Source organism: Calypte anna, chromosome 1, assembly GCF_003957555.1.
Source record: "Calypte anna isolate BGI_N300 chromosome 1, bCalAnn1_v1.p, whole genome shotgun sequence".
Classification (NCBI taxonomy): domain Eukaryota; kingdom Metazoa; phylum Chordata; class Aves; order Apodiformes; family Trochilidae; genus Calypte; species Calypte anna.
The window spans coordinates 78,428,623-78,445,561 of NC_044244.1; the positions used below are offsets into that span (position 1 = coordinate 78,428,623).

A 16,939-nucleotide genomic window follows, 5' to 3' on the forward strand; every position below is an offset into this window, starting at 1 on the left:
AGGGCTGCTGGGAGCACATACAGGCCATGGCCTTGGCCAGCTGCTGCAAACTGTGTTAATGCCAAGCTCCCCACTGCCTGAACATGACATGATCCAGACAGAAGAGGGATGAGCTACATCAGGAAAAACTTTAAACAATAAGTAAATAAATCAGGAAACATGTTTTTATTATTACAGTGACTGAGCACTGGCACAAGTTGCCCCGAGATGTGGATTCTCCATCCTTGGAGGTAACTCAAAAGACATCTGGGCATGGCCCTAGGCAACCAGATCTAAGTGGTCATGCTTGAGCAGGGGGTTGGGGCAGGTGACCTCCAGAGGTGCCTTCTAACCTCAAGCATCCTTTGGTTCTGTGAAAAAGTTCACCCACCACCCACCCACTGATGGGTGAACTTACATCCTCACCCTACAGCAAAGGGATGTAGCAGGACTGTTCTTGCTCACTTCAATGTCATGAACACAGGCTGCTTCCACAACAGGCCAATGGCAGTTTTCAACTTCTATATCAGGGTGAGTTTTTGGTACTGACCTCAAAATATGGGACAGAATTCCTTCCATATAATGTCTGAAGAATAAGGTTTCTTTGGATCATGATGGCACCTACTGGCCATGTGAAAACTGAGGCTTAAACTACAATCTTTTCCTCATGCTCACATTTCACTGCTTTTACAGTAACTATTCCAGAGCCCCCTATATCAGCAGAAAAGATTGGTCATATAAAAATAAGCAGAGAAGACATCTTTGCAGGCATAAGGTTCAGTGTTACTTGTTTTTTTCAAATCATGGCCCATTTGCAGTGGTGAAATTGAATTCTTCAATGCTGGAAGGGAAGCAGCATCACAAATAAAATCTGTATCATTTTGCTTTTGTCTCACAATCACAGGAATCACAGACTCAGCAGAAATGCTAGTCACATATAGCATGCCAATATTCACCTCATTATTTTCAAGTCTGATGAAGGAATTTTATCAAAAAATTTATTGCAATAAAGAAATTACACAGTTTAGGAACAAATTTTATTAGAAAAAACAAAAAATTAACTTATTGAGAGCAGTCAGGCTCCCAAAAGCATTAAAAATTATCACAGAACTTGCCTGTCTGGCAGTTAGGGCAAACTACATAGTCATACCAACATCAGGAAGAAACAGACATGAGCAAGCCTCAGCTCTTTAGGAAACTGTTTTGTGCTTACTTAATCTTTAAGCTTGTTACCAATTTTAAGTTTCAACTTGTGCTGCTTTGACAGCAGCAACGTCCACAGTTTAAAAGGAGCCTCTGTATGTACACCAAACAAGTCTACCAGTTGAGTTTAGGACTTCCTCCTCTCTGTATGTAGCTGTGTAGATATCATGATCCTGCATTTTTGCATTTTCCATAGTTGCAAAAGACGCAAGACAACCAATGAGCAGTTAAGATTTATTCTCATGAAGGAGAAATGTCACTACACAATACATCTTAATTTATTTATACCCCATGATCAGCACTGCAGTTCCAGGAACTTAAAATACACTGAACGGCCGCTCGAATTTACCTTCTTGGATAAGCTTCTCTCTACGATCCTGTGGAAGAAAGAGAATGTTCATCATTACCCTATTAAAAAAGAAGTTTCAAACAGCCTGGGGTAAGAGAAAAGCAGTTCTAGTATTTCTGCATGCACTACAGGAAGGCAGTGCCACATTATGATCATGAAGGTCATTTCCAACCTACATACTGTAAGCAGAAGCATACAATTTTGTAAGCAAGAACTGTTAACAGCTGCTGTGTTTAAAAAAAGAAAAAAAAGAACAAGGCATTTTCCAGCTAGAGAAGATGTGCCTAGATTGATCTCACTGTGCATCTGCCTACTCTCACAGGCCAGCAGAAACCAGCTCCTGTGATGTATTTTTTACCAAAGTAGTTGCATCAGTTAATTTACGTTTAGTTTCCACCTCCTGCTTCTGGCTGAATAATCCAGTTTAAAGACCTAATCATGGAGAAACTTCTTAATAACTCTCCTAATGTTCTTGTGTTCACTTTCCGTCCACTTGTATCTCACTCTGCAGTCATGCACCTTTCTGAGAGGTACTGTTATACTACACAGACAATGCAGATATTACCCAGATTCCTTCTGCTGGATAAAACCAGCAGACATGATCAAGACCTAGCAACTATCTTTTGCTTTCCCAGACACACGACATTCCTCAGAGATAAGAGAGTAATAGTTATTGTGCTTTACATACACCAGAAAAGTAAAATCCCCAAACATCAGTAAGATAACTGAGAAAAGGAAAAGTTGTTCTGTAGACTACATTAAAGACTTCAGCTGAAATAATCCCAGGCATGTATGTGCAAATTTCACTCACAGAGGTTTATTTTCAAGCACTGATATAGCTAAGCCACACTTCGTGGCTAAGCCAAAGTGTATTTCAAGTAGCAAAACAAACCAGCATGTCAAAGTACTGCAGATGCTGACGTGTCTAAAACATTTATAGCGACATGCTTAGCATGATTTCTAAAGCCTTTTTTTTTATTATTATCTTGGTAAGATGCATTCCCTACAAATATTCTATTGATCTTAATGTCTGTGCTTCCCAGTTTATGACTTGATCTAAAACTGCTACTTTTGTGCAAAAGAGGAAAATAGAAGCGTTTTATAATAGCCACAAATTCACTAGTAAAAACTGCCACTGTCTACCAGTAGCCTAGGACTTGTTATGTATGTACACAGCCAAGTATTTTCAGAATGATCTACCATTGCTCAGATTCTGACACCCACATTCCAGGAGTTGGAACAGAAGCAAGACAAACCTTCCAAAAATGTACCAATCCACCTGAGATCTGGCACTGTAATCAATATAAGTACTCCTCTCCTTTTGGTTAATAAGATTATAAGCAGTTATGCAATTCACAGAGACCTTGCAAGGTCTGTCATCTACAAGCTCCCTATTTATTTTAGAAAGTGCAGCTACTGCATGTCAACAGCTGAAAAAAACAGCCTCTTATGATTAATTCACATTGTTGGTGCTACAGAGAGCTTTACTACAGGAAGATATTCTGATCAGGGAGACTGACTGGCTATACCCAATGGTACAATCACAGAAATCACAGGAAGTTAGGGGTTGGAAGGCACCTTGAAAGATCATCCAGTCCAACCCCCCTGCCAGATCAGGGTCCTTGCAGTAGGTCACACAGGAAAGCGTCTAGGCAGGGTTTGAATGTCTCCAAAGAAGGGAGACTCCAGAACCTCCCTGGGCAGCCTGTGCCAGTGCTCTGTCACCATCACAATACAGGCTCTTGGCAGAACAGGACTCCACACCCTGCTTGCTACAAACCTTTCAGCTCAAGTTATCAGTCTTCCTTCCCGCATTACCATAATGGTATTTATCATTCTGAGATGCACGAGGACCCCACCACTTAACTCTCCAGGCAGAAACACGTTTTACAATTTGGTGTACACAGATATTTCGTGCCCTCAACCGACTTACCCTGTCAAATTTGAAGGCAGCACACAATAAGAGAATAGGGCCTAAGGCATACACAGCTCCTAGAAAGGACGTCTTAGGCGTCGGGCGGAAAGTTGGGTAGACATTGTGCGTTCTCGCATAGGCCCAGCGAAGCAAGGCCGGATCCTCCTGCGCTGGACAAAACACGGCAGTGAGGACACCGGTGCCCTGCAGCGGCCACCCGACCCGGCACGGCCCCGTTTGCCCCCGCCGTGGGGCTGCGACCTAGAAACTTCCCGGCTGCCCCCCGGCCCGGGCCCGCCAAGACCGCCAAGGTCACGGGGACGGCAGCGCTCTGCCCACACGGATCCGAGCCCAGGCCCCGCTGCTGGACAACAGGCGAAGCGGACGGACCCCGCAGCAACCCCAGACAACCCCCCCCCCACAGGCCCTCCCCACTCACGATGATGGCGGGTCTGTTGGGGTCGTTGAGCTGCAGCAGGTACTGCCGCTTGAGGCGGGCGCGGATGGCCAAGCGCTCGGCCTCGGCGCGGCGTTTCTCCGGTGATGCGTCGTAGGTCTCGGGGTCGAGTTCGGCCGGCAGGGACACGTACTTGTTGGGCCGGTACGCCTGGGCTGCGGTTTTGGGGATGTCCGTCGCCATCTTCAGAAACCCAGCGCCGTCCCGACTCTGCCACTGTGCGCATGCGCGGGAGGCCTCGCCGGCTTCGCGCCGAGGGGGGAGCCCCGCCCCCTCCCCTCCCCTCACACACACCCGCCCTGCGGGGCGTCCCCTGGCGGCCGGGAGCAGCCACAGCGCTGCCTGAGGACGCGCGGTTTTAGAGCTTTTTCCAAGGCTTTTCTGTCACTTCCCGCTGGCAGCCGCCTCTCTGTTTTCCAGAGAGGTTAAAAAATATAATACTAAAGAGTTACAGAACGGATTTGGTTGGAAGGGACCTTAAAGACCATCTAGTTCCAACCCCCCCTGCCATGGGTCACCTCCCACCAGACCAGGTTGCTCACAGCCCCATTCAGCCTGGCCTTGAACACTTCCAGGGACAGGGCAGCCACAACTTCTCTGGGCAACCTGTGCAAGTCTCTCACAGTGAAGAATTTCTTCCTAATGTCTAATCTAAACCTACCCTCTTCCAGTTTAAAGCTAAAACCGCTTGCCCTATCGCTACATGCAGGTTGTCTTTCTGGAAACAAATTTTGTCAGTAAGCAACTTTTCTGCTGTTCTTTCTTCTTGGGTTACACAAAGCAATGATAGTGACATAGATGGAAAAGAGTTAAGAGCTACAAAGATTAGGAATTGAGCAGGCTTGTGTGGTTGGCAGAGGAATATCTGACCTTGGTAACTGCTGGCTCCTTGGTAAGTTGTCTCAAAGAAAGTGCAGAGAATCCCAGGATGAGTACAGAGGGAACACGACTACTGAGAAGGCCAAAGAGAATTTCCTGACCTTTGAGTAAAGTGTTTCAATTAACACAGTAAAAAACCCACCCACAGGTAAGGAAATCTTCCTACAACAAAAGCCCCTTCCCCACAGAACACATGAAAGGAGGAAACTTGTGACTTTAAGTAGAGACTAGGCATTCTAGAACTGATGGGAACAAGGGTGATTAAGCATAATTGTAAAAATACCAGTCACTCTTGCGTGGCATGTGTGAATGCTTCCCCTGTGTTAGCTGTGGCATATTAGCTTTGCAAGTTATTGCCTAGCACCCTTTTCTGCGCAGAGCTAGAACAAAACAAGTACCTCAGTTCTGTGTGTTTGCTGCCTCATTGCACACAGGGTAAAGAACCCACATTTTTGGGACAATAGCAGTTTATGCTGGTTGTAACCAAGTAAATTAATGTCTGTGTATATATTCAGTTACATAGGGGTAACTCCACAGGCTGAGGTAATGATAAGGGGTTAAAGTTTATTCCTAAGCAGACACAAAATGCTATTGCTGACTTTATGTAAGATGCTTTGGCATTGTGATGTAAGATGCTTTGGCAAAAGTGCTGCCTCACCTTTTGTGACTTCACTTTTCTTTCACCTAAACACTTAGAAAATGGATGATCTTTTTATCTGAGCAGCTAACTAATTAGGAGTTCAGACTTTGTGCTTTGAGCCCCAGGACAAAATATGAGTTGGATATCCCTGTTATTCATGTACCCTGAGCACACCAGCACAGCAGGAAGTACTCTTCCTTCTCACAAGTCCTGAAGTCCCTATAGAAACTCTCCCCATGTTTCTTCAGCTTTTCCACCCTCATTTTCTGCACACTCAGCTGCATATCCAAGTGAAAACCTCAGCTGTTCCACTTGCAATCAGACCCTGAGGAAGTAACTGCGCTCTTGCTTTCTTTCCCAGGACTCTCCACTTGGGCCAGCATCTCCCACTGAGTGAAAATTTACTCCCTTTATTTCCCATTTCATGACCATCAAATGTAGTGAGCCCTGTGGCTGTCTTCAGGATTGTCTCTCACTATACGAATACCAGCAGCACTGCCATGTGGCACTTGGGTGGTACTTTCATCTCTGAGTGTTCCCAAGTGTTTGGCAGCCTGTGTTTTTCTGCCCCTGCACAGACTTCTTCTTTAATAGCTGTTCCTTTCTTCTGTCTCTTATTTCTTAATAAATGACACATGCATCCTTGAAACTGAGAGATTCCTAGGAGGAACCAGGGGTGCAGTTTGGATTAGCATACTGGGAAAGGGTAGCTCCTCAGGGGGAAATTGTAGTTTCCCCCTCTTTCCTGTACCACAGAGGAGAACAGAAAACTACCAGTTCTCCACATCTACCAGAGGATTTTGAAACAGCTAGATGCTTATCCTGCAATCTGCTGGCTCCTGAGGCCTGTCTGTAATGGTGTGGGACAGTACTTGTGGGTCAGGAGCAAAGATGCTCGTGTTGTGAAGTCACTTGGCAAAGGCAGCAGGTTCAGGTCCCAGCCCTGTTGCAGACCCTGATCTTATCTGTGCAGGTTCAAGCTGTACCTTCTCCCTCTCCTTGGAGCTCACATCTGGGAGTGTGCATGCTTAGCATGCAAACACTGCTGAAAATAATTCTACTGGGAGAAAAACAGAAGGTGAGAAGCTACATTTCCATTAACAACGTAATGTACTGTATTAGAAGACTGAACAATCGGGCTCGATGCTGAAAACACCTTTGCATTTCATCTCTAATCACTAACGACTCCTCCCTCCCAAAGGATCAAGATCCCCATAGGGAGTCTTTTCTGAGAGGTGTCACTTGTTTCATGGGGTAAGAAAACTACTAAGTCCCTTCCAGAGATGTGTAGTCTCTGATGCTCAAGACTGCGTTGCAATTTGTTTTCACTCCTCTGGAGTGAAATCCTCTGGAGCTGATTTTGTGTATTTTCTTCATTTCATAGCAGCCATGTCCCTAACCTTAAGACACCACCCTTGAGCAAAAACCTGAGGCACCGACAGCAAGAGTCCAAACCTTGAATAAAAAATGCAGGACAAAGACAGAAATACTGCAGTGAAAGTACTTGACAGAAATTGTTGATTATTTTTTTCCCCCTGCTGACAGGAACTGCTGCTCACAGTGAGAAATGCTGCAGTTAATAACTGAATTCCTTTGCAGATCTCCTGCCTCATCCACTTCTGGTTCACCACCTTATGGCAGACTCTGAACACAGCCTGCACCTTTAATGCAAAATATTTTGCAAGAATGAAAGAGAACCTTCCTGCTCCTGGTTTTGCTAGACAGATCAAGAAGCTTATTTCACTCTTCTGACTGATAGTTTTGACCTAAGACAAGCAGCAGCAATATGAAACAGTCAGTTGTGAGAGCAGGGACACTCTCAGTAGTGTGACACAGTCTTGAACTAGAATCTGGGTGTCATGAAACCTCATCTTTGTGAGCTCAAGACTTAAAGGTAAGACCCCAAGTGTTTTTCTTCTTTTTAGTCGGGACTGACAGATTATTGAATGTCTGAGGCTGGCAGCATTGAATCAAATTGACAATTCTTATGTGAAGACAACTTTGAAGTTTACATCATCAGTTTTCTTTGTAGTAACTAAAATGGAGAGAATCAGTCAGGAAAATAAATATTTGTCTAGAATCCAGTAATGGGTTGACCTTGACTGGCTGCCAAATGCTCGCCCAGCCACTTTTTCACTCTTTTTAATAGGACTGGGAGAGAAAATGACATGGGAAAGCACATGGGTTGAAATAAATACAATTATTAAGAATTGCAAAATCAACACAGAAGCAAAAGCAAAAAGATAAATTCATTACAATTTCCCACGAGCAGGCAAATGCCCAGCCACCTCCTGGGAAGCAGGGCCTCAATACATGTAGCAGTTTCTTTGGAAGACAAATGACATAACACAAATGTCCCCTAGTCCTCTTGTTTTCCCTTTTCCCACAGCTTTTATTCCTGAGCATGATATCATATGGTATGTGATATCCCTTTGGTCAGTTTAGGTCAGCTGTCCTAATGTCCTGGCTACGTCCACTCCCAACCTCTTGACCAAACTCCATCCAAAGAGCTTTTAAGTTTGGTGATGAAGCATTGGAGAAGCATCTTGTGCAAGAACTGCTCAGCAATAGGCAACACACAGCTTTTTCACAATGCTTTTGTAACCACGGATGAAAGGTACAGCACCATAAAGGCTGATTTGAAAAATGTCAACTCCAAATACACTGAGATGCTGGAGTGTGCCCAAATAAGAGTTGCAAGGCTGGTGACTTTACAGAACAAGTCTTATGAGGATCAGGTGAGAGAATTGGGGTTGCTTAGTTTGGAGAAAAAGAGGATGAGGGAGAGACCTTGTTGCTCTCTACACATACCTAAAAGGAGGTTGTAGTGAGGTGGGGGTTGGGCTCTTCTTAGTTAACAAATGATAGGACAAGTGGAAATGGCCTCAAGTAGTGCCAGGGGAGGTTTAGATTTGGTATCAAGAAAAAATTCTTCACTGAAATCATTGTCAAGGACTGGAACAGGCTGCCCATGAAAGTGATGGAGTCACCATCCCTAGGAGTATTTAAAAGACATGCAGATGTGGTGCTTAGGGACATGGTTTCGTACTGACCTTGGCAGTGTTAGGTTATTAGTTGGACTTGATGGTCTTAAAACTCTTTGCCAATGTAAATGATTCTATGATTGTATCCCAGCCAGACCCAATACAAAGCTATCTTGAATATTGTACCCCACACAGTTTAATTTCTGAGCATTCTCCTCCAAATCAGAAGCCAGAAACCAGCCACCTTTCTATGGCAGATTCTGTGTTTGAAGCTGCAAATTATCCACCTTGAGTTTAAAGTAACCCAAGCTACTCAGCTGTTGCAAGACAAACCGCTCTTAGGGCACAGCGCTCTGCAATGCAAGAGGTGTTCCAGCAGAAGTCTACAAGTAGTTCTCCAAGTTAGTTGCCCTCAGGACCGGTTAGCCTGGCTCAGTACTACTGCTCCAGATTCAATTAACTGCTCTACTGGCTTGCTCAGGAGCGAGCTCAGCCTGTGCTTCAAGCCTCACCTTTTATTGGCCCCCTAATCCTGTTCATGCACAGTTGGGGCCCGGCCTAATCAGGCACAGGTGGGCTTAACACAAGCTCATGCCCACTACCTGGCAATTAGTGGCACCTGGTTGCCTCATTTCACTACATTTCCCCACCTCTTTTTTTTGGAAGGCCTTTGCCTTTTTGCCTTTTTGCCTTTTTGCCTTGATCGGCTGCTATTACTCCCAGAGCAGCCAACCTCTCTGCTGGCTTCCTCAGATCTGAGCTGAGCCTCTGCTTCCCTAATCCTGCTCATGCGCAGTGGAGGCCCACCCTAATCAGGCACAGGTGGGCTTAAAACAAGTTCATGCCCACTACCTGGCAATTAGTGGCACCTGGTTGTCTCATTTCACTACACTCACCTTCAGTTTAAACCTCTGTGATGCTGGTGACTTCTCTGTCATGCTCAAAACTATTCACAGACTGAATTTGTTTGACTGTAGACACAAAGTCACATCTTTTCAGAGCAGCCAGGCTAAGTGGTTCTGTGCTTGAATGAAAGGAAAAATAACCTAAATCACAGATCTGTCTGCCTATCTCCAAGGTGATTGTGTATGATACTTTCAGAAGAGACAGGTTAAATGTGCTATCATCTTGAAAAATATTTGTCTTTCAAGCCTGTGTCAAGTGCTTGTGCTTGCCCTGTTTGCATCAGTTGCCAAGTTGGGTCAACATGTTGCTGGGCTCTGTTTTGAATTCTTACTGACCTTTTGCAAAGAAAGCAAGCTGGAAGGCAGGGCAGAAGCTGACAAGACCTCTCATATCACAAGAAGGTTCCTAAACAGAGGTCTCTTCCTTCTAATTCCCACATGCTATGGGTATACACATGAAGGAACACTGATGCATGTGCTGCTGCACCTCTTCTGTATCAGGCATCCATCTACATGTAGAAATCCATGATTAAAAAGCAGAGTAGTCACAGAAGGGAAGCAGTGTAAAAGATAAGACAACACAGCTTTATTTAGGCTTGGGACAAGTGTGTCTACTCACAGCATGCTGCTATGCTAATAAATTGTCCAGATAAATGTAGTTCATTCTGTGTTAATAACTGAAGTCCCCAGTATCTTTATTTTACAGTTGTTTAAAGGAAAACTGGCACACAGAGGAAGGAGTTAACATGGTTAGGGGAATTATGAATAGTTCAATAGTTATTACAGCCAACAAGACACCCATAAATGTGTATCAAATGTCGAACTCAGCAGGAGTTAGATACAAAACTAGGACACTTAATGAGACATTAAGTGCCAGAAATAATGAGAGATGGCATCAAACAAGCCATTCCCACCTCTCCTGGCCTTGTCCAGAGACAGTGACAAGAAGCTATCTGCTGTTTCAGCTTTTTGTGCTGAAATAATTTTTTTACCCATGCTGAATTATAGCTGTGGCTGAGCTGCCTGAACCAGGGAGCTGGTGTTGCCTGGAAGGCTCTGCTGGGAGAAGGAGAAGCTGGCAGTGACCATCTCCTTTCCACTCCTTTGCAGGGCATTGACTTTAAGAAGTTTAAGAAGCACAGGGCATTTCTTAGCTCGTCCTGTTCTACCAGTTTCTTGCAGGAAAGGCTATTAATAGTCACAGATCAAGAGAAAAAGAGGTCTCAGAATAAAGTATGGGGGCAATTAAAAAGCTGAATGTCTGAGGATAAAGTCCTGTTGTCGACTAAGGACCTGAAATTACTAACCAGCCAAGGGGTGGTGTCATTCCTAAGCTTCCCCTTGTGGTGGCTGTCACCAGCAAGTTGTCATTACCCCCTGCCAGCCGCCTCTGGACCCTCAATCGCCTGCTGGCCTAGGAGTGGTGCTGAAGCTTGGTTCCTTGGCCTTAGCTCTTGCCTGAGCTCTCTTGAGTGCGTGTTGCATCTAGCTTTGGACTACTATGACTTTGGTTTCCAGCTTGACTTCAGACCTTCCATATCACTTTGGCCTAGCCTGGACATCCCTGGACTGATCATGGTTATTACCACACGTTATTGCTCCAGTTCCCTTGTTTGGCTCCCAACTTGCCTTTCCCTTATGGGGAAGCCCAATTTTGCCATTCCTGGACCACATTGTCACTCATGAAACAGTGCTCAATCTCATAACCACAGGGAGTGAATGCAACACGCAGAGTGGACCCATATAGCACTCAGAGTGGACTCACCAGTATAAATTCCCAAAAGAGTTGCAGTAAGAGTCAGTGAGAGGAAACTCAAGTGTTGCAGGAAATGTCTCATGCAGGGTAAGGGGAGGCATCTTTTCTGACCTGCTGCTCCTGACATAGATCACTGCCAGCAGATGATGTATTGGGGTTTTTTCCCCAGTTTCTCCTTGGGTGTTTTGCTCTGTCTGTAAAAGGAAGGACAGATCTGCCTCATTCAATCTGAGTATCAGAAAAGCAGAAATACTCACTGAGAACTCTGCCTCCATCTGTCTGACACAATGAAGGAAGCTCCAGATAGTGAGTCCTTCTATCCTGAGACATGTCTGAGAAGCTGTGAGTCATTCCCTGGAGATACTATCTTTCCACATGGGCTGTGGAAAGTTTCTAGTTAATCCCAGACACTTTCCAGTCCCAGGAGCATCCAGTGTGCATTAGAGTGCCAAATATTACACAGCATTTATAGTACCTGGAGGATGCTTCTTTAAGTTCTGCCCAAACCCATGGGTAAAACCCTGGACTCACTGACAGCAAAGGAGAGCCCTGCAAATAGTGACTCTGGCCCACAAAGCTGTCAGATTCCCTGCAACACCTTACTTGAAGTTACTTCATGGGTTTAGCTAGATTTCCTTTCACAAACAAAACCAGAGTGTGAGGAGAGGCTGTTCCATTGTACAGCTATGTAGAAAAACGTACTTATTTTATTTTGCTTTATTTATTTCATTAGTTGTCTGGAGCTTAAATTTTAAAGCAAGTCTTTGAGAACACACTGTGAAGCAGACGATGAGGATGAATAAAATATGTTAGCAGAGATATGTTGAATTTAGTGTGACTCTTTGGCAATCTCTGTATCACAGTGGGGAAGTACTTAGTTGTGGCAATGCAGAGTGGATTTTTTTTCTCAAGTAAAAGACAGAATACAAATGAGGCTGTTGATGCAGAATATCAGCTACTGGGAAAAGTATACTTTGTCCAGTCTGGATATTTCAATGTTTTAAAAAAATTCATTGCAATGCTAAAACTTTAAAATTCTGACCTATAGAGATAGAATAGCAGAACAGTTCTTTCCTATGGCTCTTGTTATCATATAAATCAGGATCATTAGCTAAACCAGAAGTATCCCTTAGCATTGGAGAACTCTCTATCCATCAGGTTTCATCTGCCTTCTTGGGGAGAATAGGTAAGGCAGCTACCAAGGTTAAAAAATGCCTCCTAAATTAATGTCTCCATGCTTCTCTAGATAACCTCTTAGCAGAGAGGTTCGCTCTGTGAATAAACCCATCCAGTGGCAAGCTCCTCTAGTCTAGCCAATGTAATTGTGATTTGCAGACCCTAAAGGAAAGATTTCCACCTCTGATGTGACCCTTGCGGGGCCCTTTAGACACAATGCCCTCCCCACTCTCCTAATGCCTCTTATTCCATCCCTTACATGCATCTTTCTCCTCCCTGCTCACCTGCAGATGTTTTCCCTCTACCCAACCCTCCCCTCCCACACTCCTACCCCTACTAGGAGCCTCCCTTTGAGCTTGCTTGGACTTCTCCTCTGCTTCATTCACTTGCTACTCAGTCTTCTCCCTGCTCTCCCATGGCCGTATCTCACTCACTTTCTTCCAAGCACCTTCACAAGAAGTTCCAGTCATGGTGGAAACCACTTGCAAAGTGCTTAGAAGACAGCATTTGACAACCCTGTGGCTCTCTGTTCCCTCTCAACATCTGTGTCAAAGCAACCTGCAAAAGATGTGTTTGGAGCAGGAGTGCTCATGTCCTTCTTACCTTGCAGGAAGCTTTACTTCAGAAGCTTCATGTGGCCTGAAGCCAAGGGAAGTGCAAAGAGCCATTATACTGCTCTCTGGTTCTCAGCACATGAGGATTGGTTGAACTCAAATTCTGCAAGTAGCCTTTTAGTTTTACAGACCAGTGACATGGTGAAGGCTATGGAGAAGGACCCATCCACCTCTGCACTTCATATGATTCATTCTTCTATTGCTGTGTTGGTCTCGCTGCAAGCTACAGCACGGAGTCAGCTCTCTCATGGGCCACTTATTGCTGCAGTGATCAGAGCTGCAGACAGCACATAGTCACAGACTGAATGAGCCCAAGGTAAACGGCAAAGCCAAATGCTGTTATGTCTGTATCAGCCTTCCACAGCTGGCTAGGATGCCTGTTTTGCTGTATCCATTCATACGGAAGTTGTGTTTCTCCATGATTTCCCTGGGGACTGAACACATCCATCAGCTGAAGAAACAAGGGCAGTGACTCGATGTTCAGCCTGCCTCATTCTTTCCAGGATAGTCTTCCCAACCAAAGAGTGAGAATGTCTGGGTTATACCCCTGGGAGAAACTAGTATATCAAAATCCATTTGTCATAAATACAAATGAAAATTTGAAATATGATAAATTACTCACTCTTCCCAACCATGACCAGAGTCAAAGTACTTTTTCTTTACTGTGTAACTCTTCCCCAGCACAGGGCAATACTCCATTTCCCATCCCTGTGTTTTCCCTTTGTGGGACTACACCAACTCCTTGACCATTCCTTGTTTTACTTTGCTTTAAAAGAGCTCAGACAAAGCAGGGGAGTTGATCCTCTAATCTTAAAAATCTCCTGCATATGTTTTAAAATCAGTGAAACTGTGAACCTGAAACCTTCAATTACCTTGTTCTCAGACATAGTTTTTGCAAGAGTGAGGTCTGTTCCTGACAGCAATGCTGGCTCTTTCGTCAGGCAGTGATGGAAAAGGTCCTTCTGGCCTGCAGGGCAGTCTCAGAGCAGTGCCCTCCCACCTCTGATAGTAGTCTAGCAAATAGCTTCTCTTGGTATCTGATGGATTTTTATCATGTTTTCTCACAGCACAACCTCTTCCAGATACCAGCATCTCTGTCTTGTCTGAGTGGACCTGTGTTCTATCTGGCACCAGCTTTATCAAACTCTGAGTGAATCCATCCAGGTACATCCAGAATTTTTTGAAAGATTTGGGACAACTTCTTCTGCACTGCCTATCATGTAGCAGCACACTGATGATACAGTCTTTTTAGATGCCTTATGCATGATGCCCAGGTATGCAACTGCATATGTGATACTGTGGTGAGAGGTCTCTTCCCTGGGATATTTTGGAGGGAGAAGCTATCATAGCACACTATCTTGATCTTGCTCTGTAGCAAACATGTAAAAGCATTTCTGGAGTCTAGACAGGCACAGCTTTGATCTGTTCTGACTTTAAGTAGTTTCCTGTAGAGGGTACTGGCCTTTGCAAGCAGACCTAAGGAGATCTTGGGGCAGGATATGCAACCTAACTTCCCACCGTGGGATGTCCCTGGCAGTTTAGGGATGACAATGCTGTTGGTATCAGTTTGCCCTTGGCTGATACCTCATTCTTTGAAAGAAAAAGTTAGAAAGAAAAAAAAAGTTAGAAAGAAAAAGTTAGAGATTAGGTGAGATCTCCTGTGATCAGAACATCAGAGCACAGGTGTTTCTGGCAAAAGATTACTTTCTTGCTTGAAAGTTGCTTGGTTTTTGCACTCTGTGGAAGAGAAAGATCATGAGCTAGTGCAGAAAATGTGGCCTTTAGTCCAGGGACAGAAGCAGTGAATCACTAGCTCCACTGCTGGAATTGCCCTTGTGACACTGCTTGACACCCTCCTGCTTTTATGGCCTGAATCTCTCTCAGGAACTGAAGTCCACTCTAGCACTTCTGAATAAAATATCAGCTTTTCCTAGCAGTGAAACGTAGCACTGAAAGCAAATGATGATGATGATGGTGTTAAAAATACAAAAAAAATAGTCTGAGAAAATTTCCCCCCAAAAAACACTGCACAGATTTTCTGTCTAACGCAACATTTATGTTTTCATTGGCAGAAATACCTTCTTTCCCTCCTATTAAAAAATAATGTCATTTGTTTATTTTTCACCTCCTTTTCTCCTTGTTAGCAGTTGCTAAGTAAAACACAGGAGTAAACAAGAGGAAAAAATGAGAAGAATAAAGGAGAAAGAAAAACAATCCAGTTTTCATTATCCCTAGTATGTTTTATTTCAACAAAAACCAGAAATATCATCATGATAAAAATAAGAGAAAGTTCCTTTCAGCAAAACTGCTGGTTCTCCATGCTTCCTCAAACCAGTTCCTGCTGCACTGGGTCTCCCTGAGCACAGCAAAGGCAGAGCAGCATGAGGCATCCAGACAATGCTGGCTGCCAAAACCACCCCTGGTTAAGTTTTCAAATCACAGAAAAGCAGTGGCAAACAGCACATTCTATTTATTTTCTCAACAATTATCCATAACTGGTGCCTCACTTTTGCAAAATAGCTTCAGGTTGCTCCTTTCTGCACCAGCAATCAAAGCCTCCTGAGACTCAACATACTCTGGTCTGGTAGATGTGCTGCAGTTTGGCCAAGTTTGCTGGAGCGTGCTCAGGTACTGGTTTGAGAGGATTATTATTGATGTAAAACATCAGCTGCCTTTCCTGAGAAGAAATCGGTGAAGCTCTACAGAAAGCAGGAGGTGAGTGGAATTGATGCAGCAAAACTGTTTTCTGGAAAAGATGATCTTTTCTACAGGAGTTCACACTTCCCTTCAGAGACCCAAAAGAGAGTCAAAATAAGCCCTGTACTTCTGCAGATGGTTACAAACATCTTGTAGGAAAATTGTTCTTTATTAAGCTCTAGAATACTTTTGCATCAGGTATTCAACAATTATGCACACCTGAGCTGTGTCTTGTCTGCAGCAGTAAAAGTAGTAAGGATCAATAGTCATTCTGTCCACTATGCTGGGTTTCAGCCCAAAGAAAAATTCCTAGAGAGAAAAAAATGAAGGTTTATAATAGAAGCACTGGCCAGACTGGAGGTGTGACTTGTAGTGCTTTTCTAATCATTCATTCTTAATCCTGAGCTGCTTTCTGCAGGTCAAAATAGATACTACTAAAATACCAATTACCTTAAAGAAGCTGCAGTGCTATTTCTTCTAGACGAACTTCCTCTTATTTCTGTGTGCAGTGTTAAAATAAGCACCTGTTCAGAAAATAATACTGTGGCTGCAATAGAGCTTTTTCAACCACTGTTTAGCTCTTCCAGCGAAAGTGACGAAGGGAAAAAATAAAAATACAAAACCCTTACTACCACAAAACCCTCTATTTACTGTAGGTAATGCTGAATACATAAGATCTCAAGCTGAGCCAAGACAGAGCTCTGGGGATTCATTTAGAGGGATCCTCGGCAGAGGGCTGTGGTGGGTGTCAGTGGCAAAGGCTGCTGAGGCTGAGGACACCTCACCTGCAGGACAAGCTGGTGAATTAGCTCAGCAAAAAGGCATCAAGGAAGGTCAAAATCAATCTCTGTCTCCTTGGTCTCATAGGCAAGGCCTAATATAAAGATTAAATGCATGGGGGGGGCTAGAAAGAGAAGAAAATAAACAACCAGTCTCCAGTCTTGGTGGATCATTAGATGACAAAACACCTTTGCCATCTCATGATGGGGTCAAAACTCATTCTTTGGGCTGCTTTCAAAGGCCCATGCCTAACAAGCCATGCCAAAACAGGCTGAGTAAGAGCTCACTGACATTTCTTCAAGGCAGAAGAGTTCTTGACAGGACAGGGCTGTGCAGCACTGCTGCCTGTGGGGGAATGCCAAGAGGCTTTGTGCATGATGGGGGATTTACCATCAACCTGCATGATGGACTTTGCCTGTGATGTGCAGTCCAGCCTATGGCCCTCATCACCATTATCAGTAGGACAATCAGGTTCAGTGTTTTCTATAGGTCTTACCCATTAAACCAATGTAACTGATGAGTATTTACAGTGATGGCTGTCTATCTCCTTTGTGGGGAGCACTCATTTATCCTTCATCACTACCAGCTAATAGCACGGATATGAA

The 16,939-nt window shown here is 44.2% G+C and overlaps 1 protein-coding gene across 1 annotated transcript; it reads right to left on the minus strand.

Annotated features, from left to right (window-relative positions):
- Positions 1-1,402: 1,402 nt before the first annotated feature.
- On the minus strand, positions 1,403-4,135 carry NDUFB4 (NADH:ubiquinone oxidoreductase subunit B4). Its single transcript, XM_008498630.2, has 3 exons — positions 3,886-4,135; positions 3,465-3,611; positions 1,403-1,559 (listed from the first exon to the last, which is right to left on the minus strand). Exons 1-3 carry the CDS (start codon positions 4,084-4,086, stop codon positions 1,500-1,502), a joined length of 408 nt encoding a protein of 135 aa, XP_008496852.2. The 5' UTR covers positions 4,087-4,135; the 3' UTR covers positions 1,403-1,499.
- Positions 4,136-16,939: the final 12,804 nt, after the last annotated feature.

What these genes read in the sequence shown, in the direction of transcription:
- NDUFB4 (XM_008498630.2), bottom strand. Translation starts at nt 4,086, where the DNA reads ATGGCGACGGACATCCCCAAAACCGCAGCCCAGGCGTACCGGCCCAAC. An exon ending in CCAACAGACCCGCCATCATC is followed by an intron (nt 3,612 to 3,885) that starts GTGAGTGGGGAG and finishes TGTCCAGCGCAG; the next exon opens with GAGGATCCGGCCTTGCTTCG. An exon ending in CTGCCTTCAAATTTGACAGG is followed by an intron (nt 1,560 to 3,464) that starts GTAAGTCGGTTG and finishes TTTCTTCCACAG; the next exon opens with GATCGTAGAGAGAAGCTTAT.